Here is a 23,789-nt window from a genome sequence, read left to right on the forward strand (position 1 = left end):
AGCAGACTAAATAGAACAATAATTAAATTAAAGCTAGTTCAAAACCACACTTAAATGACCAGCCCAACCAAACATAAAATTAAGTCCTCTGTCAAAACACAGAACATGAGATAGCTTGAAAGCTATTTGGAATTTCACCTGAATACACTCACTCACACACACACATACACGTATATACACACACATAGGTTCGTGTATCACATTAGGCATAATTATTCATTACTGTTTGTGCCAAATATTTTAAAAGTCAAAGATTTAGAAGACTTAAAGTAATTCTGAAAGGTTGAAACTTATAAAACAAAAAGTTTTTTTTTTTTTTTAAACTGAGACCTATCAGTTGTGCACTATTTCATTAATTGGTGAAAAAGTTGGTTTACAATACACGAAAAGAGCAGTCTGTCCAAAAAAAAGAAAGAAACACAAAACAAAAACAAAAAAACGCCAAGAAACCGGAGCACATCACACCAGTCCTCAGATCACTGTGCTGACTTTCTGTGAGTCAAAGGAAGGATTTCATAATCGTACTGCTGGTCTACAAAACACTGAACTGTCTTGGGCCAAAACACGTCCAAAACTTATTAGTTTCCTATGAGGCATCCAAGCCCCTCGGGTCATCTGGGACAAGTTTATGGTGTGTTCCCAGAGCCAGAACCAAACAAAGTGAAGCAGCATTTGGTTACTATGCTCCTCACCTGCGGAATACACTTCCTGAACACCTGAGGTCAGCTCAGACTGTCAGATCATTTAAATCTGAACTGAAAACACAGTTGTTTACTGCAGCATTCTCATCAACTTAATAAATCAATCCATTAATCATCTTAATCAGTTACTATTCTGTATATGTGTCTGTCAGCTTGAATTTGATTCTTTGATATTTATTCTTTCAATTTCCTTGTATGATTTTGATGCGATTTGTTTTTCTTTGCCATTGTAAAGCACTGTGTATGAGTGGTGCTATATAAATAAACTCGCCTTACCTTTCCACCTTGAATTGCTGACAAAACAGAGGAAAATGAAAAAAAAAAAAATAAATAGAAAAAGGAAAGAAATCAAATGCGCAATAGAATGTTTCACCTTTTCTGACGAAGTTTTTGAACTACTCAAAAATATCATGAAATAGAGTAGAGGTCATCTAGTGTTTCCTTAGAGATATATTATGCCAACGTAACTGCTCCCTCTAGTGCATCTCCTTTAACAAGAAAGGGGATTATCTAGAGGCGCGTCCCCTGAAATTACAATTTGTCACGGTTTAACTCTTAATGACATAGTTAGACCTAGAAGTAACACACACTCATGAAATACCAATGTCCTGGAACAATAGCACTTGTGGGACTCTACCGTATAAACCTGTGTCTGGTCACTGTCATAAAATTTACATGCTGAAGGGGTAGAGATGGGGACTGAATGGAGGGAATTTCTGTATCAAACTCAGGCAATCCACCCACGGATAAGATATTTAAGATAAGGTACGCAAAAGTCTCATTTGAAGTTTATTGCACTTGCAAAATGATCTGCAAGTGTAAGAATTTTTTAGAAAATTTAATTCACTGTGACAACTGTTACAGGGAATCCTTGTTTTCTAAGAGTAGGGGTGATCATTGCCAGATCTGGCTACTGTCAAACACAGCTTCTTTTTATACAGCTAGTTCTTGGATTGGGAGCAAGGGTGTTTGGGGCTGGTCTTCCAGCAGTTCCACACTGATTTGGGGATTAGTGTTATTTATTGCAGTGTACTCATTAGAAACTATAAAACTCATAAGATGAACATTTATTTCCAGTTCTAGTAAGTATAGGTCATAAGGACATTTTACGGTTGTCTACAGTAGGGCAATTATCATGTTTTTTTTATTCTTAAAAAACAATCTAAAAAAAAATTTCCATCCTAAAAGCATTGTGTTGTGTTCCCTTTTGACGTTTTATCTGACCAATCAGCTAAGACATTCTATTCAGTTTCTCTACCTGCTGTAAGACAAAAGTCTTGCAAGAACCTCATTATCCATTACAACTTTATTTTCAACATAAATATTACATCCATTTGTAGTTGTGTGATTTGTTGTTAGATGTATATACGCAAGGCTTGATCAATATGACTTATAACTCTCATCTAAGAAACAAGTTATGGTGCTACTCGATAGATTTTCAGGTGTTTTGTCCATGTTAAATTATGTCCGCCTGAAGGTCCTCGGGAGCTCAGAAGATCCTTGGCCTCTGAGGCAAACAGAGATTGTAATATGCAGTTTGATCCCAAAAATCAGGTCCTTTCCAGCCACACCAGCCCTAAGAAAGACAACGTTCAGACAGAGGTCAGCACTGCATCTGTAAACTTGCTTTGTATGCAGAGAAATCAGCTGGTGTGGATGCTTGTAGGAGTTACCTTGTCTGTGATAACCTGTAGGTCTTCTGCTCCTGTGTAATGTGGATCTAGAATGAGATAGCGGATCTGCCCTGTGGTCTCGCTCCACGTCACACCCAGGATAGTGTGAGCCAAAACTCCCCCACCTGCAACACAAAGCAGATCAAAATGTAAGTTCCACCAAGTTTTAACAAGCCAGGGAATTTTCTAAGCTTCTGTGGAATGCCATAAACAATATGGGCTTTTAAAATAGATTCATTCCTCTTTTATTAATTGATAAGTGACACAAATGAACAAATACAATCTTGTAAAAAAGAAAATACCTTTTTTCGTTCAGTTCTAAAGTTTTATAAATGAGGACATAATGTAAAACATCACATGATGATATTTCACTATGTCAAAATCTAGTAAACACAAACAAAGCCAAAATGCAGGAGCGTTTTGTGAAAAACTGAAGAAAAAATTAGAAAAAATTAATTAATTAATAATAAAAAAAAAAGGTACAAATGGTGTTTTGGTCAAACACATTCAGGTTTCAATATGGTTTTAAACTTCAACTAAACTCTGAACTCCAAAACATTTAAGATAATGGTCTGAAATTCAGCTCACCAATCATGATGGGAGTTCCTTCAGTGACAAAGTGGTTTGCCAATTCTCTGCCTTTGGATGCCAACTCAGATCCCTGACTAAAAAGGGAGAAAAAAAAGAACGTATTATCTGAAAGTTCAATCCAAATCATCCACATAAACATTCACTAGGTGCTGTCTTTAGAAATGTCTTCATACCTGACAAACATAATCTTGGAAGTTATCCCAAGCAGATGACTCAGAACAGCCTGAACCTCAATGGATCCGATCCACTGACGCGACCCCACAAAGGATGCCTGCTTGTCTCCAACATCTACTAAAGCCTGAAAAACAGTGACCCAGATAGGCGGTCATCTTGGACATCCCTTGATGTGAAAATTTGAAGAACATGTCATATATTAATTTAGAGAGCCCCTACCTGCTGGATCTCCTTGTGACTGGGCACAGACCTCTCTACGTAACCCTGCTGCTGAAACCAGGAGCAGATGGTCTGCAGTGAACGATAAGCACAGCCCCAGCCATTGTCATCTACGCGGTCCTGCATGTAGTGGTGGTAGCTGTAGATTCCCTGGACCAAATAAACCTTAAAGGACACACATACACATAAGCATGAGGTGGGAAAAAATGCACATATCAAAGTCACAGTTCCCTGCATTGTGTGTCAATAAGTCTTTTGTAAGAGAGGATCAACTGCAATAGACTTTACCTTTCCATTTTCCAGTGTAGGATGTGTGAGAATCATATGCGGGTTTCTGAGGTAGCCGTCTTTGTACGGCTCATTGGGAAAGTGGTAAGCATTGGCTCTTTTAAAGTAGGGCCTGTCATCTGGCAGCTCAAACTGCCGATGCAACTCCTGCTCAGACAAAGAGTTTGTCCAAAATAAAGTGAAAGAAATACGTTACAATATGTCACTGCTTGATATTCCATAATATATATATATATAAAAGCCTTCATCGCTATTCAGCTGGTTGTTTCATCAACAAAGATGCTCAAAGAAACAAAATCATCATTGGTGTCATGATACTGAAAATAGAAAACAAACACAAACACAGGGTCTTACCTTACGTTGCGTCTCTAAATCTCCATCAGACACTCCTGCTGGAAAAACCACTGTCACCAGCCCTTTTGGCTCAGGAAGATAAAAGTGGAGAGGCTCTGGCACGAGCAGCGTCGTGCCTCTCATGTGCTGCAGGGTTGCCTTCTCCATCTCACACAACTGCTGAGTTAGCGCCTCCAGCAGTTGTGTACAGGTGCTGCATCATCAAAAAAAAAAGATGAATTTGAAACGTTGACAAGGCAAAGTGAGACCAGTGGTGGCTGCTGATGAGCCAGTGACGAATGTATAAACAACAACAGGCTGATTTGAATGCGAAATCACACGTATCTTAGCTAACACATACTCTTTTATCGTGTCACTGCTGCTGGTACGCACAACACAGTCCATGGGAAGAGATGCCGTCAAGAAGTTGGATTTCTGGGTCGTTTTTCTAAGGACTGGGGCTGGCAGAGGACGTGGCTTCGTTACCTCCATCATGAGGCGAAGGTTTATGACATTCTAAATGACAAGTGGGCATTTATGTTCAAGCACACAGCCACATACAAAATGATCAGATAGAAAGACAATGAGACGAAGGTAAACTTGATCAGAACTAAGAAATAAGAAGTAACTTTATTTTCACACAGTCATTTTTTTTCTAGCTTTGAATTTTTGTGCCATTTTGTTGAACATCTGTGCTATTCCGACAATCACTCGGAAGGCACTGAGAACATGCAAGCCTCCCAGACTTTCCATCACAGACTGCTAACCCTGTCCATAGCAAACAGCTGTCTTTGCAGATACAAGAAGACAGCTGTTTCAGTGTGATATAACCTGCCCCAGTGGCCTAATGGATAAGGCACAAGCCAGGGATTGTGGGTTTGAGTCCCATCTGGGGTGAAAAGCTTATTATTGTGGAATATTTCTACTGAACCGAGGTGGCTGCATTAAGCCTTCTCCACTACGACAGTGTTTATTAAAGTACAATGGATACTGGATAGTCGTTTTTTAAAATTCTTTATGCTATTTCTAAATCAGGAAATAAGAAATTTAGTTTAGAAAATAATTAGTCGAGTAAGTGATGATGAAAATTTCCAATTACATCCCTACCTCAAGTATGTAAGTAATTAAAAAAAAACAAAAAAAAAAAAACAGTGCCCTGGCAAATATCTAGTCACAAAAAAATTTGTATAATGGACTGTTGCAAAAACCAAAAGCCTACTGCCAGAGAAGAGATACCTACCGCTGAAAGACCTTTTTTGCCTTTCCTCTTTCCTGAGCGCTTCCCACCGCTCTCCTGTTCATCTATTCTATCATGAAAAAGAAAAAAACTTCAATAGATCTCACAAAAATATGAACAGGGTTTAATTAAGAAATGACAAAATAAAACAAGAACTAAAATAAGCTCTAATAGAAAGAATCTGATAAAAACAAAGAAGTAAAGTTGCCTGGTTCAGTTAGTACAGATGTATTTTGGCCCTAAACTATCCATCAGAGTTATTTCAACATGAGGATTTCTGATATGGAATTGTTAACAAATGGGAAGCCAAATTTAGAGATCCGAGGTCTGGTCTGATATGAGTCACGTTCCTAAATGGTGTTTTTTTCTTTTACAGAGAATTCACACAGGAATTGCACAGCAAAACTTACTGTATCCACTGATGTAGATCCTCACATGGTGTATCTGGGGTTATTTCTTCATAAACACCTTTATTTGGCCAAATAATAACAGGGCTGTCACAGAGCACTAAAACACAGGATTCCGATTTCACCTCCGAGCGAAGGGTCTCAAACGTTCTCGAGATTACCTTCTGCATAAGCAGCCCTACAGAAAGAAAATCAAGCACACACAGTCAATTAATTCACTTTTATAATGCCTTTTTTCTTTCATGCAGACAGAGAACGACAACAATTGCCATCAAGTAAATTAGGTCTAAATGTATATTGGTTAAATCAATACAGAAAGTGTTGACAAATCCCTCCTTTAGTACTTCTAACTCATGATATAAGTATCCCTAAAACCCTGGCCAATCCTGGCACGAGATGAGGCACGTCCACACAGGATTGTGAATACTTTTGGTGTCATATGTTAATATACGAATGACTGCATCATAGAGAGAAGCAGCGACAAGTTGAGTAAAATCCTAAGAGAGAAAGTGTCGTCAAAAGTACTTCAGCTGAGCTGCTGCTGGAACCCAGTAAAAGAGAATCCAACTGGAGCGACCACGAAAGGAAATTATGTTGTGGAAAAACGACCATGAGCGTACCGTTTGTGCTGTCCAGCTGACATCTCAACTCAAGCGGACCTCTTACCCGGAAAATGGTCGATGTGTCAGAATCAACAATTACCTGAATATACATAAGACATTCGAGTAGAAGGTTAGACAGAAGTTTTCACGTATATGTATGATTACATTTAAGGTTTTATTGACTGACAGTGAAGAGGAACTACAGGAGTCCCTGGCAGCTGCTAGAAATGACAACAGATTGCTCTGTAAAGCGGAGTAGTGATAGGGGAGTAGGGACAGTGATATTACCTTTAACTAATTTATGTGTAAACTTACCATTGTGGAGGTCTTATCAGCAATATAAAACCGCTTTTGTATTTGATTTTCTCTACATACAGGAAGCGAACATGTCTGCTGTAGAAAACGCTCAACGTGTCTCTGTATGCTGCATTCCGTTTGGACGATTTTGGCCCCGCCCACGGCTGTTGCGTTCGTTTTAGCTCGGAATCGCTACTGTCGTAATTCTTTTTGCATTTTTTAACCATCGTATTGTTTTAAGAGTTGGCAAATGGAATGGTATTTTGGGGCATGTATTAGATGATTTGATACGCAGTTTGCATTTATCAAAAAAGATACATCAAACATTTGAGGAGCAAAACACAGCAAAAACGAGACGTTTTCAGAGACCATTTAATAAAGAAAGACAAAAAAACAGCAATTACATCTTATAAATGACGACAGCTCAACATTTCAGCAATACAACAACATTTAAAAAAAATGCAACAACAAAACACAAGACATTGTAACAAGTCACAAAACAACATTTCACTTAACGTCTTTTGTGAAATATTATTGAGTCCAGTGTTGTGTACTACATTTTATGGCTACCAAACAAACCCCCTGGAGTGATTATGTACAAAATGAATGAATGAAAATAGAATAAAAATCTTATGCAACATCATGCATTCAAGGATCAATTAGAAATTACATGCAATCATTTAATGTAATGTGAATTTTGAAACAGCAGAGACAGAATTAATAAAATAATGTCATAGCCAATAATGTCTGAACCAAAGTCTGTATTTGGGGCAAAGTAATAAATAAATAAGTACCAGGGGCACCACAGCTTCAGAAATACACGCTGCTTACAGCTAATGAGCATACTGTAAAATCTTCTGTAGTTGTATGGGTATTCTCTGATGCTGGTCCAGTTTTAAAAGGATTGAGTGAGGCATATTATATCTAATTATTCTTGCTCCAGTGCCCATGTCACCCAGTTTATGCAGCATCAGCCAACATGACACACTATTCTTGTTCCATCCTTCTGTTATCTATTTCTATTATTCTTTCTATTTTTTTTTACACACTTTTAAAAGATTTTGCAAGAATGCAGATTTTCTCAAATAATGCCCAGCAAATCACCTAAACACATTTCTTTGTGCATAGTTGGGTTGCCTCTGGGCAGTCATGGCAGCCTTGAATGCTATAGGCCAGGCAGACAGGGTGAGCGGACACAGGGTTAGCTGCCATGTACAAATGGTAGGTTTTGAAACATCATCTGTCATCTACTTTTATAACACAGAACACTTTGGAAGCAGGGTTGTGTTTGTGGATAAATGAGAAAACACAGCATATTTAAGCATTTGATGCTAAATAAATCATTTCAAAACAATCTTGAGTAAAGCAATCATAGATCATATTCAATTATCTGTGAATAAAAAGATATCCTGAAAATGCCTGACACTGCAATCTTTTTACAACTTAATTTCAATCGTTTTATCTATTCTTAGCAGTTGTTTCAAGGGCGAATAAAGTATGTGCCAGGAAGCAAAGTTGAAAACGGGGCCAGTTTTGGGTCAGTGATGTTTTGGCTTAACAATGCTTCTGGAAAAAATCATAAAGGCTTTGTTAGGATTACTGGCAAAAAAGGAGCTGAGATGGTTGGTCATTTGTAAGCAAGATGTCCAAGTGCTGCAGACTGAATAGACTGAATAAGTCAAACAAACACACTTAGCAGGTATATTTTGATGGTAGGGTTGTGGCGTTCAGATTTGTGAATATACAGTTTTGCCAGAATAAGGTTCTCTGAAATTGTTTTTGTTTTCTTTACATAAAAATTATATTCATAAAAAAAAAGGTTGGCTATTGGTTTTCCGCACCAGATGAGCACTCAAAAGATAAATTCAAAATGAGCAAGAGAACAAAAATGCAACATTGTGCAGATTTATTGCTCATATCTATTACAGGTCTCTATGTTCCTGACTGTTGTAAAAAGTTTCCTCTTGTTAAACTGAGTGCAGCTTAAGTATATACATTGTTACACTCTGAAGTCATATCTGTCAAGTTTCTGCGGACTTAGTGTGCTGGGCTTGATTTGTGATGAGATTAGCTATCTCTGTCCATATCATAAACAGAACATTAGTATCTGTGCAGGGGCGGAATATACGACATGCTCTATGGGAACACGCATTCATCATGTGTACATAGGCAAAGTTTATCTTTCCACTGTTTGTATGGCAAAAAGACAGATATGTCAGGATGCTGGAGTGCTAATATATACAAATATTTTTGTGCAGCTGTGACAGCTAAGTGAACTACTTTCACGAATAACTAAAACGAGTGCACACTTTTTGGTCTACTGCGGTCGCCATTCTGTTAAATCGTCTTGAGATCTTGCAGTTTTCTTCTTTTTTTTTTTAGCACAGTTAAAAACTAAATTGAAACATCCAAGAAATATGTTTACAATTCTTCAAACATGCCCTAAAATAAGAGAAAAGGTGCCAAAATATAAGCAAACAGACACATTTCATAAAAAAATGTACATTTGCTTTTTTAGCAAAGCATGTTTTAAGGACAACTTTGACAAAGAGAAAATACTCAAAAAAAGTGTTTCTGTTAGCAAATGGCTGTTCTTTTATGGCTTACTTAAAAATTCCTTTAAACAGTTTCAGACTAAACAATGTAGTTTTTCAAGTACTGCAAAGCAGTTAAACATCTGAGATCATGTTGTGCTCTGTTTCTTTACATTTGAAAGAAGCAGCTGATGGTTTGTGTGCATTTTCTGTCTTTTACACCTAAAAAAAGCAATCTTCTTCATGCAAGTATATTTTTCCATAATACAGCGTTGTGTAACCACTATGTCCACTTCCCTACATGCTTTTAGGTTATCTGACCAGCAGGGCTTCGAAAAGCCTGTTAGTCACCACTGTCACAGTTAAAACAAGCCTCACATACACAGCAACAGTACAGATCCAAACACTGTGCTTGCTGTTGATGCGTCACATTGATTAATAGTCTTTCAGAAAGATATCATCTCCTCAGTTCACAGCAGTGAACTTGCAGTGTAATTAGATGAAAAAGTGGAACATGGCACTCGTGAAAATATCTCAACGTGATGTCCACATCCTCAGCCGCTGGATAATAAATGACCTGACATCTTTGGTCTCCCACCGAGGCATAAGGTCTAACTGGTTCGCCACAGGACAACTGTGTGCAAGATAAATAGATGAAGGCAACAAAGAACAAGAAAATGGTCAGAAGAACTCCCAGTTCCACCGGTTGAGTGAAACAGAAACTACAACTATCAAAGTGTTGTACTGCACTTGTATTTCAGTATATTTACTTATATTGTGCTAATAAAATATATTTTTTAACTTTTATTGACTTTTGCCACTGATGCTTACTTCATTATCCCATCTCGGCATAGATCAGAGGGTCCATGTTGTAAATAATCATTACAAATATGTTTGTTCATGCCAGGGCAGCTGCTGCTGTCTCCTCTGGGTCCTGGAGAGAGGCAGCAACAACAGCTGCTCTGTGGTAGCAGATGGGTTACTAAAACCTGAGGATAGACTGCAAGATGCACCTCAAGACACCATTCTCCTTTTCCCCATCCGGTCTCCAAGACGCAAATGCAGATGAGCACTTCATTTGCATTAATTTGACTGACAGAGAGGACTGGTGGAAAAAAAAAATCTTGAGTGAATCTGAAGTAAATTAGAAGCCTTTTTCTTTAACTTCTACAAAAGGTTTAACTCGTTGTCATAAGGGATCTTGTTTCAAGTACATGTGCCCAAGAAAATGGAAATACATAATACAAGAGCAGAGTGGGCAGTTGTAATTTAGTATCCATCAGCAACTGCCTTCAAGTGAATTTGCTTGTACTGTGCCTGTGGGACACTATGTGATTCTCTTCAAGACTTATCCTTTAATTATCCTGCAAAATGGTTCAACAAAAGCAGGATTTTGGCTTGTTTTGTAACTGTTTTAAATATAAAAGATCTGACTGAGTCTTCACACCCTTGAACAATCCAACACATTCAGCACACTTTTCCCTTGGAAGTTTCTCTTGCTTTTCTCGGCAAAAACGTTCAAGCTCAGCCATGGCGGATGGGGAGTTTCAGTGTGCCTCCGTGTTTCAGGTTCTATGTTCAGACTGGGTCACTTCACTCACTGAGTTTTGCAGTGGTCATAGCTAAACGGTTCCACAGAACGATGCTGCCATCACCATGTTTTACAGCATGAATGGTGTTAATGAGGATATGTCCTCACGCTTCAGAGGGAGTTGTGACCAAATAGTTCAGCCTTCATTTAATCAGATCAACTGATCATTCAGGTATATTTTTATGGGCTGTCATGTGTATTTTAGTAAGGAATGGCTTCTGTTTGACACCTCCTCCACAGAGTCCTGATCAGTGGATTAGTGTGCTCGTCACTGTCCTTCTGTGTGGTCCTCAAGGTCCACAAAGAACATCTTCATCTTATTCATTGCAACCACTAAGTGTTTGGTCACCTGTCTGATAAAGACCTCTCATCAGTTGCTCAGATTAGCTAAACAGGCAGATTTAAGTTCTGTTGGTTGTTCAAATTTTCTGCCTTTTGAATCATGGTGACTTGTGTTCTTGTGGCAGCTATAAGTGTAACAGATATTTTCATGTATCTTTCCACAATTTTGTGCCTTGACATGGGCCAGTTTTGCTAATGAACAAGCAATTTTCTTCACCTAAGGATTGATTTTCCCTCTGACATGTAGCATTCCGACTCCCCAAAAAATGTCTGGTTTTGCATTGATTTGGTTTTTAATTTAGTTTTAGGTATCATTTAATTAAAATGTTTGTTAGGTTAAGTGACATTTATTTATTAATTCTACTTCAGTGTTTACTTTTCCAGTAAACTCGTTTTGGTCTGTTTTTCAGAAGGGTGCATGCTGAACAAATTGCTTCAGAAATGCAGACAATTAAAGATATTGAAATGTAAACTTCTGCCTCTTTTTCCCCTGATCTTGAGAACCACATAAGCTAAAAGAGGCTCAAGTTGCCGCACTCTCCCCTGCCACTTCTTCTGAGTTTGTACTTCAGATCCCCTTTTTCAAAGTTAAAAGGCTTGCATGTAATTTGTGTAATGGGTTGGAAAAAAATATTGTGACTTTTTTGTTATTGTTAAGCTATTATTTATTATAAATTTACTCATAATTTTATTTGTATCTTTTTTTCTTAAAATCACTCTGGCATAGTTATTTGTACAATGAGATTTATTGTATTTTGACACTCTACTAAGTGTCTCATATCCAGAGAGGCTGAGGAATTTACCTCACTGTTTTGCAGCTATTTCTGACAAAACTGAAGATGTTCTTATCTGGTGGGAATTTGGAAAAAAAAAATCTTGGAAGGTTAAATGGCTCCTTTCAGGCCAAACAAGGCCAACGAGCAGTACTGTAGCTTCATCAAGGTCTGCCAAGTCTATTTTTGATCACTTAACAGAGCTACTCATTACTTAAGTACTTAGTGAATAGTCTTTAATTGCGAAAGTCTGATTTTCTTCGTGATACTCTTAAATATTTTCTGTGATGTACTGTAATAACTCATGTATTAATGATTTTTTTCTATTTTACTTTATTTATCTAAGGATAGATCACCTTTCTGTTTCTGTAAATTTGCCAGAGTTAGCTAGTAGCTATGTGCAAAAGAAGTTTTTGAAAGGATGTCAAAGTGTGTGTGTAATTGTTTGTGTTCTTTGCCTTTTTTTGACCAAGATGTTTTTTTTTTTTCTCAAGCTATGTCAAAGTAGGCCAAGGAATTGCTGGAATTAATTGCTGGAGTCCAAAAGAAGTACAATGCCAAGTGCAAGATAAGATTTTGCCTAAAAATGTTTCCTGGTTTGCTTCCACAACCATCCATCACCTGCAAATTATTTGTTTAGTTTACAAGTAACATCATCCACAACAGCCTGTCGGTGGGAAACACTGTTGTGAAATATGGGTGCGTTTATAAAAAGAATTGCAAGAAATGTCAAAGTGGCTATCTCATACAAGGAAGTTCCCTTTGGTTATCTATCAGCTGTGTCTGTTAGTCTGAGCTCTGTTCCTCTGGCTCATTTCATCTTTATGTCTTAATTAATAGAAACCATGGACTGTAAATGTAAGTTGGATGGAGACAGTGTGACATCACCCACTGGTTGGTAAATAACTGTTTACAAGCCCAGGAATTTGGCCAAAGCGACATTGATCTCTTTTGAACAGGAAGGGACCATATTTAGACAAACACTTGGAAAGTGATTATTTTCAAAAGGAGCAATAGCAGAAGGATTTAACATAACTAATGGAACTATAATCACTTGTGGGGAACAATTTACTTTTTTAGTGATACATAACTTTAGGGCACTTCCACATCAAGTCCAAACAGCAGATGACTGTCAATTTTTTAAAAATGCAAATCAAATGCTATCAAAGAAACAATAACATGTGCACATCATGTGTATCTGTTGAGCTTTTCACAATAACACACTGTATGCATCCAGGATGCTTAAGTTGTTCTGTATATTGCAACTAAAATATAAAATGAATCATTTATATGAGTACTCAACCAGTTCAGTGTCACATTAAAAAAAAGAGTCCATAAATCAAGGCTTTTTTCTTTTTTTTTCCTTTTGTTTTGGTGCGTATACAGATTTTTTGTCACCTTTCTTGAATTTTCCTGCCTGTACCCCGACTTTAGATAACAAGCTGTAGGACACAGAAATAACATTTTTGCTGTAAAATGTAACACTTACAAAATTACCCAAAACACCACAAAGCTGAGCGCTAGAATGTGAGGAAGTAAATTGATAAATGCATTTGTCTTTTGAGATTACTGGTTTCTCACGATAGTGTCAAATTTAAATGATGTGGAAACAAAAAATAAGAAGGGGGGGGGGGGGTATAGAAAAAAAATACTTGTATGCGAGCAGTCGGCTGGAAATAATTTCTCTTTGCTGATAGGTCCTTCAGATACATCAGCCTCACTTGCACAAGGATTGGCCTACTGTTTTTTTCTCTCTAGTTTCTCATTGGCTTTTGGCAATGATAGTTCCCAGACATCATTTGCTCGTGCAGTTTTTTAATGAATATTACATGTGGTCTGGCTTTGGTACTGATCATTTGAATCGGCGCGTTGCGGGGACGGAGGTGCCCTGGATGAGCAGCATACGAGATGATGGGATTTTTCCCAGAGACCTCAGCTGCGCGACCACATCTGTCTCCCTCCGAAACTACATAAGAGAGCAGAAGCAGGAGATCCTTTCGCCAGGAAGATGTTCTGTGCCAAGCTGAAAGAACTGAAGATATCCGGAGAGTGTCCATTCTCCAGCAGCGCCAAAAACAATGAGCCCGGAGACTTTGAGGAGCGCTCAAGTGACGCTTCGGATTTACTGCCCATTTCTAAGGACGTGCACGGAAAATTGAGCGAGGATGTGCCTCGACAGAAGACAAGCAGAGCCAAAGTTAATCTGCATACTCTTGGAGAGAGCATCCGTAAATTGGCATGTCCAGAGGTGAGTTAAAAAGAGAATTGTTTTTGCACCTTTTGTTACTACACTGCAGCTTGTTTTGTTTTGTAGATATATGAGAATGTGTCACCTTCAGCACTTGGCACCGTCGCATTTCTGCCCAAACGCACAGACACAATGCCTTTTTATGCACTCGAGATAATGAAATGATTACCATGCGTTCATTAAGTGGCCTATGGCCGCATCTGTATTGTCTTACAAGACGATGACCTTTAACTTGCTGGACACTTTGTGATACAGTTTGAAAGACTGCACATTGCCCTCCAACGAATGATGACAGTAGGAGATCACAGCAGGGACTCTGGGAGGTAACTTATTATTTTTTCTTTGTTTTTATGGGTGACAAAAAATATTAGTTTACCTCTCCATGTTTTCATACAGTCAAAAATGATTGTGCACAGAGGCTTCAGCCTCATTTGACTCTTGTTCGGCAGCAGCTTGCAAATTCCTCCTGTCACTCACGACCAGACTCAATACTACACCAATAAGGTGGGGTACAGACTCAGGATGCTACGGATACAAGCAGAAAAAGAGAAATGGCTTACAAATCAGCCAAAAAACATTACTTAAGAAAATGACGCAGATCAATGGCAATGATCTGTTCCTTAAAAAAAAAAAAACTAAAGCAATCTCTACCTTACTGCAGCTACCCAGACATATGAATGAGCTTTGCGTTAGCCTACTGGAAATGCTACAGAGGATAGTGTAATTTTGTGATCTTGCTACACATTCTTCACAATTTTTTAATGATTACTAAAAATAATTTTCATGATATTTTCACCCCAAGTCTTATGCATTGTCTGAACAGTAAAAGTATGCTCCGCTGAGCATTGCTTTATGAGTCTGACTTTGATGTTTGTTGACTTTCCAGTCCAGCAATTTGCTGTTCTCCCCACCAGAGATGCAGCGATGAACCAGAGCATTTAGTGGAGATGATGAACAGTCACTCAACCAAAACAGGTAGCGGAAAATCTGACATTCATTATGCACAACATGTAACAACATGGCTTTTTATAGCACTGTGTCGTGCATCCAATGTTCAACTTTTTCCCCTCATGTATCCGACAGCAATCCCAATGGAAGCTTTAAAAGTTGCTCTGGGCGAGGAGATCTTCAATATGTGTTATGAGGAGGACAGGCACATTTTGAGAGTGGTGGGGGGAGCTCTGCATGACTTCCTCAACAGCTTCAATGTCTTGTTGAAACAGAGCAGCATGCTGCCCAACCTGGACAGAGAGGATTGTGTAAACGAACCATCGGTGCTGTGCTTAGACAAGGATCCGGGTCTGCTTACTGTCTATTTCTTCAACCCCTGCCCAACCACCGAGCTCTTTTTCCCCGGAGTCATCAAAGCTGCTGCCCGCCTGCTGTACCACACCACTGTGGATGTGCTGAAGGACCCCCTCAATGCTAAAGACAGCATCCTGCAGTCCAGCCCGCAGCCTAGTCTTCTGTACACAGTTGTAGTTAAGGATGCTAAAACTCTCAGTCCCAGTCCGTTGCGGGCTACCTCAGCAGGGACCCTCCCTACCTCTCTGTTCTCCACTATCTTCCCTTTCCACCTGATACTGGACCATGACCTGGTTCTGGTACAAATAGGACATGGACTTAGGAAAAGACTCACCAGGAAGGACGGACTGAGGTGGTCTTCTACCTTCCAAGAACACTTCTCTATTGTCTCGCCCCAAATCAAATGTACCTTTGAGGGTATTTTGACCATGCTAAACGCACAGTTTATTATTCGGATCAAACATGGCGTCTCAACTACAGATAACACAGGGAAGGTATGTGGACATGTCTTAGGAAACTTAAACAAAAATGACATTAGTGACTAAGGAGTCAGAGACAGTTTTGTCCTGATTATGTTATTAAATGGAGGGAGACAGAGGGGGGAAATGGAGCTGTTTACAAGCAGTCAAACCTATTAGTGGTATACTTGAGCACACTTGGCCTGAGGTAGAGATCAACATTAAACCCCCAGTGGAGATCAGAAGCAAATGTCAAACCATTTTATCCATCAAAGGCACAGCCATGCTCATGCTATTTCTGTAAGGGTGCACAGAAATCGGTCGCCTTGACAAGAAAGAAACTGTATCAGTGAGTAAATGTGACCATGGCGTAAAACTTAAGTCTTAAGTTGATGATGTGTTACTTACAGTCCGCTGTGCACAATCATGACTACAATACCAGTGGAAGTGACACGACTGAAGTGACTGATATTAACAAGAACACCAAACTATTTGATAAAAAGCGCTGAGGATATTTTCAGGTGCAAGTTAATGCAACAACTGACGAGAGAACGATATCAGGGGGAAAGCAACATTCACTTACAATTTCCAAATATATTTCCAAAAAGTTTTTTTAAGTGCACAAATTGTGCGCTTCACGTGTATCTGCTCTTGCATAAATCTTACATAACGCATCAGCCTTAATAAGGCATGTTTTTTTTAAGGAAATTAAAATCTGTCTTTCAGTTTTTGCAGTACCATGTCCTGATGACATCTAATAACACTTGGCATAGGTAAAGGACAATGTGCAGCTGGGGCTGATGGGAATGCCTTTAATCTGTGCAGCATTTTAGTTTATGACCAAAAACTGGACGGATCAAAATTACAAACAAGTGATGGCTCAAAAAAGAAAAGTCACGCAAGTAGGAGAAGTTATAATTGGATTTAATGACAAACCATTGTTGCACTTAGCACGGAAAATGTCAGCCTCATTGTGTCTAAAAAAGGAAAAGTCCGGAAAGTTGATTTATCCTCTGGATACAGTTAATATCTGGTCAAAGTACTGTTTCATAGCATAACTACCTATTAGTGTTGCGATCCAGAAAATCCGTCTGGACGACATTTGTTCCTAGATTGACCGACTGATCATGATGTTCCTTTCAGCTATGCTGTTACATGGCTAATAAATGCTGATTTAGATGTGACTTTTTGTGAGCTCCACTGGATTATCAGGAGACCGTTTGGCTTTGTTTACTGTTGAGGCTGGTGGAAAAGTTTATTTTCATTATTCGCTGGGGTAAACAATCTGTATAAATGATTTTGAGAGGAATCTACGAGAACAGTAGATCATTTATACATTTTCAAATGCCTACTTGCAACTGGGGGCGGGGGGCAAAGATAATTTTTTAAGGTCAAAATATGGTCTGATGAAAATTCATGCAGCCAATTTCTATAGGAAAATGAACATTTTTCATCTCCTTTCTTGTTCTTTCAGCTTATGGACCTTAAAGGTCAGATGATTTATGTCTCAGAGTCAAACGCCATCTTGTTCTTGGGTTCACCATGTGTGGATACGCTGGAGGAGCTAACAGGTCGTGGCCTCTACCTGTCAGACATCCCAATTCATAATGCACTGCGGGATGTAGTCCTGGTTGGTGAACAGGCCAAAGCCCAGGATGGTTTAAAGAAGCGGCTGGGGAAAGCCAAGGCAGCCCTGGAGCATGCTCACCATGCTCTGGAGGAGGAGAAGAAGAAGACAGTGGACCTCCTCTTCTCCATCTTCCCAGGCACTGTCGCACAGCAGCTGTGGCAGGGTGAAACGGTCCAGGCCAAAAAGTTTGACCAGGTCACAATGCTCTTCTCTGACATTGTGGGCTTCACAGCTGTTTGCTCGCTCTGCACGCCAATGCAAGTGATCACCATGCTCAATGAGTTGTACACCAGGTTTGACCACCAGTGTGGAGAGCTTGATGTTTATAAGGTAGGTTCATGAAAGAGGGCTAAAGTCAAAATTAGATTTTTTTTCTGAGCTGGGGGTTAGAAGTTAACACATGAGCATATCTCTTGTTTTATATTACAGTTGGTAGAAACTGCTTTGTGGCGAATTTATGAGAAATTCCAAAAATGTAAACAAACTCTTTGATGTCAGTATCTAATGTGCTTTTACCAGTTGAGCAATCTTGGCATCAGTTCAGGTTTTCTGTTTCTCAGGGTAAAGTGTAAAAGTCATGGTACAATAGTAAGAGAGATACCAGATCTTAATAGTTTTGAAAATACAGTTTAAGTGGAAGTCACAGTGTTTTTAGACACTTTGCGTCATTGAAAGTAGAATTTTCTGCAGCAGTAAGTTGGAAATCTTGAAGAACCTTTCAAACAGAATATCCTATCCAAAGAAAAGAGATCACAGTATTACAAGCAATTCTAGTGATTTAACCAACAATGTATAAATGTATGAAATACATTCACAGATTCATCTTTTTTAAAACCAAAAGGATACTATTTTGTATTCAGAGGACACACTGAGGTGGTAATTCAACCAACTATTCTTGTGTCTGCCAAAGGCTGCTAAACTGCAGGGAGGTTGGAAAATGTAATCAAAGTGTCACAGAAGCATAACAAAAAGAGACGTATATTTGACAAATGTCCCGTAAAACGCAAGGAAGTCAGAGGTTCCTTTAGGACTATGTTTCCACTCCACATGTATGAACCTAAAAATAGTTTCACTTTGTCTCAGCTGCTCAGCAGAGCGCTCTGCAGTCCGAAATTACACAAATAAAGAGGTGGAAAAAATAAAAACTCTTGACTTTTTAAAATGTCCAAGGATTAAGTACTATTACAGTTAAAAGTTTTAATGTTGCACATTCTTTTTTACATTTTGTCTTTGAAGTCAAAATGTTAAAGAGATTTTTGATAAATGTCCACTTGACATTTATCATTCTGTTTAAACTTCACTGTCTTATCATGTCACTTATAGGTCCAACAGATAATTTAAGAGTTTCAGTTGAAAAAACTACAGGACATAATATGTGACTTTATGCTGTCAGGAAGCCTCGACTTCAGGTGGTAAAGGCCAGTAAAAAACCAAGAAAGCTTTTATACTGTCTTAACTGCCAGTGTAGAATTATCTTAATGATCTTCTGTTCTATTCAGGTGGAGACCATCGGTGATGCTTATTGTGTGGCTGGTGGCTTGCACAAGGAGAGTGAAACTCATGCTGTCCAAATAGCACTCATGGCTTTAAAGATGATGGAGCTTTCAGATGAAGTTATGACACCAACTGGAGATCCGATACAGGTGAGGGTCAAGCACTAATCACTGTAACACTCCTTATGCAGTGTGATTATGTAACTTCCGACAATGTGAGAGTTTTCATAACCAGAAATGTCTCCAATTTAGAAAGTCATTATTCCTGTTTTGTCACAAGATCTTTGCATATAAAACGGTTAGTCTTGGACCGAGACCATTAGTTCATAATTCAAGCTAATATTTCACGCAGCTCAATGTTTACTTAACAAATTGTTGCTATTAATTTCAATTCAACGGAAATCAATTCACTTCAATTCTATTCTTGTGAAAAATCAAAATACAACACTTCAAAATACAGTCTAATTCAAGCCAATTACAATTCAGTTCATTGTAATACAATCGTAATCCAATCAAATCATAGGAATTGAAATTCAAATTAGTCCAATTCATACAAAGCCAATTAAGTTAAAAAAAAAGATAAGGAAACCAACAGATTGCACTGAAACTTGCCTTTGATTCAACCCCCCATCCTGAGTGTGCACAAGATAACGGTGGAAAGAAAAAACTCCCAGAACCAGACTCAGGAAGGACAGCCATCTGCCTCAACTAGGTGGGGGTTAAAATATGCTAACATGTAACAATGAAATGTATGGATATTTGACTAAATGTCAGAGCAGCATGGTGAAGCAGTAGTTGGCACTCTCACCTCACAGCAAGAGTCTTTTGGGTTCAAACCTGCTGGGCAGCATGGGTCTTTCTGTTCTCCCTGTGTCTGCGTGGCTCTCAATGGGTCCTGCGGTTTCTCCAACAGTTCAAAGACATGCATGTTTGGTTAATTGATGATTCTTGATTTGCTTTTAATGTGAGGGTACATGTTTGAGCATCACTGTGAAAATAGCACTGTGATAGTTTATAGTCCTCTCCACGCAGTATCCTGCCTCTCCCCAGTGTCGGCTGAGATAGATTCCCACCACCTTATGACCCAGATAAAGTGGTTTAACAAAGCAGATGGGTGGACAAAATATCATTAATGCAGCAATAACAACTATTCAACAAATTCTCCAATTGAAACGACCACAAAGACTCATCTCATTAAATGTAACTGATAACGGTGTCCTGTAAAGTACAGTCCCTTCAAACTTCAAGGGGCAAATATGGGTCATATTGGAGTCATATCCTCATTGGAGCTGATGGCAATCTCAAGTGTTTTCTTTAACAAGCCACAAAATCCTCGACAAAATAAGCCGAAATGCTAAAGTGCACTGCCTTCAACTTTGGAACACATGTTGAAGACCAACATATGACAACTGTTTTTCCCCTCTGAGTTACAAAATGTCAATAACACAGCAAGACTTTACTATAACCTGGTTGCGTTTAGACAATAACTTCACTTGGTTAGGGCAGTTTATGGTTACTACTTGGTTGGAAATATCAGAATTATTACTAAGCTATATCTTTTGTACAATGCCACCTTCTCCTTAATGAACACCAGTTCTAACCTTCACATGCAGTTGTTTTCATGGCCTGGATGTTGCATATTCTCTGAATATATTTATAGGTTGTTTCTACCTGCATAAGCAAACAACTCATGGCGTCATTTTGGTAAGGAGCACAGTCTCAACGACAGTTGAGACAATTGGTTAAAGATGGTTAAAGATAGTTAAAGATAATAAGTAGCCTGGTATGGCCAGACAAATATGAATTAGTCTGGAACTTTTTATTCATGTTTGAATTTTATGGAGTGTTATTAACGGGCACAATCCTAAATTTGTGGAAGGAAAGTGGAGCCTCTCCCGGTTGCCAATGGGTGAGAGGTAGAGTACATCCCTCAAACAACTAGACATGCCTACAACCGATCACAACCATAACATTTTTGAGTGACGTACATCACTAGCGCTCCACTGTGCAGCCTTATTGTATCAAACTACCATGTTGTTTGATACATGTCAGATAAATGGCAGTAGTTGGCGTGGGACAGAAAAGACCTTTTGAAAATGTGTTTGATTTCCAAACAAATTAATTCTGCCAGAACATATGAAACACGAGCTCTCAGATTCTCCTGTTTCCCACGCTATATATGTAGCCTAAATACCTCCATATGCCATCAAGGACCTTTCTTTAATGGTTGCTATGACCCTGCCTGAATCCCCATTCCACTGCATCTGATGGAAACTCTGAAACCAAAAAATACACAGGCACATGTAAAAGCTATAGCCTTTAGCTGTTAAGATTCTTATTCACAATGCTGTACTATAATTGTCCTAAGGCATCTGACTGGTTCCTACTTTAGTCTGCTACTTGAACAGAGTCCTAATCCCAACATCACTAAATTGGTTTAGGACACAATGTCCATGGAATTATTAACTGCGGTAGCTGGCAGATTGAAATAGTCGTTAACCTTCAGTGTTGCAAATTGAAATTCACCAAGAATGTCATTGAGACCTAATGTGTTAAGCCTGCTGCATTTCTGTCAAGCAAGAAATTCTACATCTAATTTACTCTACATTCATTTACATTGTGTAATGGTCCTGTCTCACATACACACACACACACACACACATTATGCTGTTTGTTTGGGTATTACTTTTGTCAACTGTTGCTGCTTAGCATAAAAGCATGAAAGCACAGGTGTATTGCACTGGCCTCAACCCTTTTTTTATAGGTATTTATGTGGGTCCTCGTGCAAATACACAGTCCAAAACAAGCAGAGATTCAGTTAAATATCACTTTTTTTTTTCTTTTTTTTCCCCCCAGATGCGTATAGGCCTCCACAGTGGTTCAGTGCTGGCTGGCGTAGTTGGGGTAAAGATGCCACGCTACTGCCTTTTCGGGAACAATGTTACATTGGCGAACAAGTTTGAATCATGCGGCCTACCGAGGAGAATCAACATGAGCCCTACAACCCAGAGGTGAGGATACACTGCAAGTGATTGTTGTTCTCTTTATCTCAGTAACTCAGCTACTCTCCCAAGAGATTTCTTTTTTACTTAGTTTATGTGTATGAGGTGTCACTTGTTTCCAGGAGAGGTTCTGCAGAAAGAAAAAAAAAAAAAAAAGTCCAAGTGCGCTTGACAGGAAACTTAACTTTTAGGAGAGAACTGCGTTTCCTCTTGTATTATATAATTCGCTACACTGTTTTCAGTTTCATGTTTTATTTGTGTACTCTTTGTCCCAGATTGCTGAAGGGTCGCCCGGAGTTTGTCTTTGTTCCCAGGAGCAGACAGGAGCTTCCGGCCAACTTCCCAGAGGACATCCCTGGTGTTTGTTACTTTTTGGAAGCGACCTTCAAGACTTCAAAACCGACCAAGAAATGAAGCCAAACTGCAGCGAGACCTAAGAACTATAAATACGGAGAAAATGTGTCAAGTGAAACAAGTGCGACTACCTTGTGACATTTTGGTTTGGGTTGTTTAAGTTTTGGTGTTGTCCAACACTTGCAGCAGTGCAGCCGCTGCTAATTCAAAAATGTCAGTTTGCTGTCAAACATATCATCTCTGTACAATTCTCTGTGTGTACAGTAGTAGTCGAGAGAAACTCAATTCATCTTTCTTCCAGAATGAGTCATCTCTGCGTTTTGATATCAGCTTTCACTTCTCGCTCCCACCCAAAATATAAACTGTTAAGGAAAGACTTTTTGACTGTTTTATTTGTTATTTTTAACATCTGCAGATGCAAAATACATAAAAAACATACAGTAAATATGGCCAAACAAACATGCGTAATGTGTTTCAAAGCAAGTTAAATGTCTAATCTTACACAGCAAGATACGTTGCGTAAACATCTTCAGATAAACAGATTGTGATCCAAATTGTTCAGACTAGGCACCTGCTAAAGCAATTTGCCCTGAAGTTAGATCAAGGTAAATCATGCTGAAACTGAGCTGGCACTGTGTTTTGAGTGATAGTTTAATGACTAGTAATGAATAAAGAAGAAACAGAGGAAAAAAGCAAACAAGTCATTAAAGATGTGGGATTCAATTTTAAATCTAATGCAGATTTCATTTAGGTGCCTTATGGAAACTATACAGGCACGTCATAGATGTACCAACAAAGGTCAAATTTTTGTAAATGTATTTGTCAGTTAAATTTTTTTTTAATCAAACATTAATAAGATATATTTTAAAACAGATCACAATCATACCAGCCTGTCATTTATCCCACAAGCAGCAACACCGCAGCATTTTGTTCATAGTCTGTGGTTTGTTGATGCAAAACATCCGTGGATACCTGTTTCCTGAAATGTTATGCGTGTATATTTTTACTTTTCTCACTGTACACATCTATATATTATATAAAGAGTTTTACAGCACTCCTTCCTTATATAGAGGGAACATGACACAACAAGAATATAATGAATGCTTTACTATCACTCATAATGATGTGTTTTAATCATTACTGTAATGTAATCAATGTGCAATAAATATAGTCATTGGCAGACTTACAGAAAGTGACTGACTTTTGCAGTACATACACATTACCATACTAAATGATAAATACTCAGTTAAGACTCTTACATTTCATTTTGAGATACTTGTATTTTGTCTGAGCTTTTATTGGATGCTGAACACCATTATATCGAAGAGGTAAATGTAGTACTTTTGATTCCACTCTCCACTATCATCTCACAAATATTGTTTAGGTTACTTTGGACATTGCTTAAGAAAAACGATCAGTCAATAAAATAGTGCACTGTTGTGAATAAAATAATCCAATGGTACGTAAAAATTTTCAAATAACTCATCTACACTGAGGTGTTTTTTTTAGATGAGTGCAATAGTAATTAAAATACCAG

General features: G+C 38.5%; 2 protein-coding genes across 2 annotated transcripts; one reads left to right on the forward strand and one right to left on the reverse strand.

Annotated features, from left to right (window-relative positions):
* Positions 1-1,992: 1,992 nt before the first annotated feature.
* On the reverse strand, positions 1,993-6,660 carry ufsp2 (ufm1-specific peptidase 2). Its single transcript, XM_072385037.1, has 12 exons — positions 6,541-6,660; positions 6,244-6,325; positions 5,627-5,801; positions 5,220-5,286; positions 4,341-4,495; positions 4,001-4,193; positions 3,647-3,793; positions 3,359-3,523; positions 3,139-3,263; positions 2,963-3,039; positions 2,375-2,499; positions 1,993-2,277 (listed from the first exon to the last, which is right to left on the reverse strand). The coding sequence occupies exons 1-12, from the start codon at positions 6,541-6,543 to the stop codon at positions 2,191-2,193; spliced, it is 1,401 nt and encodes a 466-aa protein (XP_072241138.1). The 5' UTR covers positions 6,544-6,660; the 3' UTR covers positions 1,993-2,190.
* Positions 6,661-13,631: 6,971 nt separating this feature from the next.
* gucy1a1 (guanylate cyclase 1 soluble subunit alpha 1) lies at positions 13,632-23,428 on the forward strand. The gene is made up of 8 exons (XM_072385038.1): positions 13,632-14,010; positions 14,266-14,333; positions 14,897-14,985; positions 15,094-15,809; positions 17,248-17,733; positions 18,903-19,046; positions 21,753-21,907; positions 22,174-23,428. The coding sequence occupies exons 1-8, from the start codon at positions 13,771-13,773 to the stop codon at positions 22,310-22,312; spliced, it is 2,037 nt and encodes a 678-aa protein (XP_072241139.1). The 5' UTR covers positions 13,632-13,770; the 3' UTR covers positions 22,313-23,428.
* The last annotated feature ends 361 nt before the right edge of the window (positions 23,429-23,789 follow it).

This window comes from Leuresthes tenuis, unplaced genomic scaffold (assembly GCF_036924035.1).
Source record: "Leuresthes tenuis unplaced genomic scaffold, fLeuTen1.0.hap1 SCAF_4, whole genome shotgun sequence".
NCBI lineage: Eukaryota > Metazoa > Chordata > Actinopteri > Atheriniformes > Atherinopsidae > Leuresthes > Leuresthes tenuis.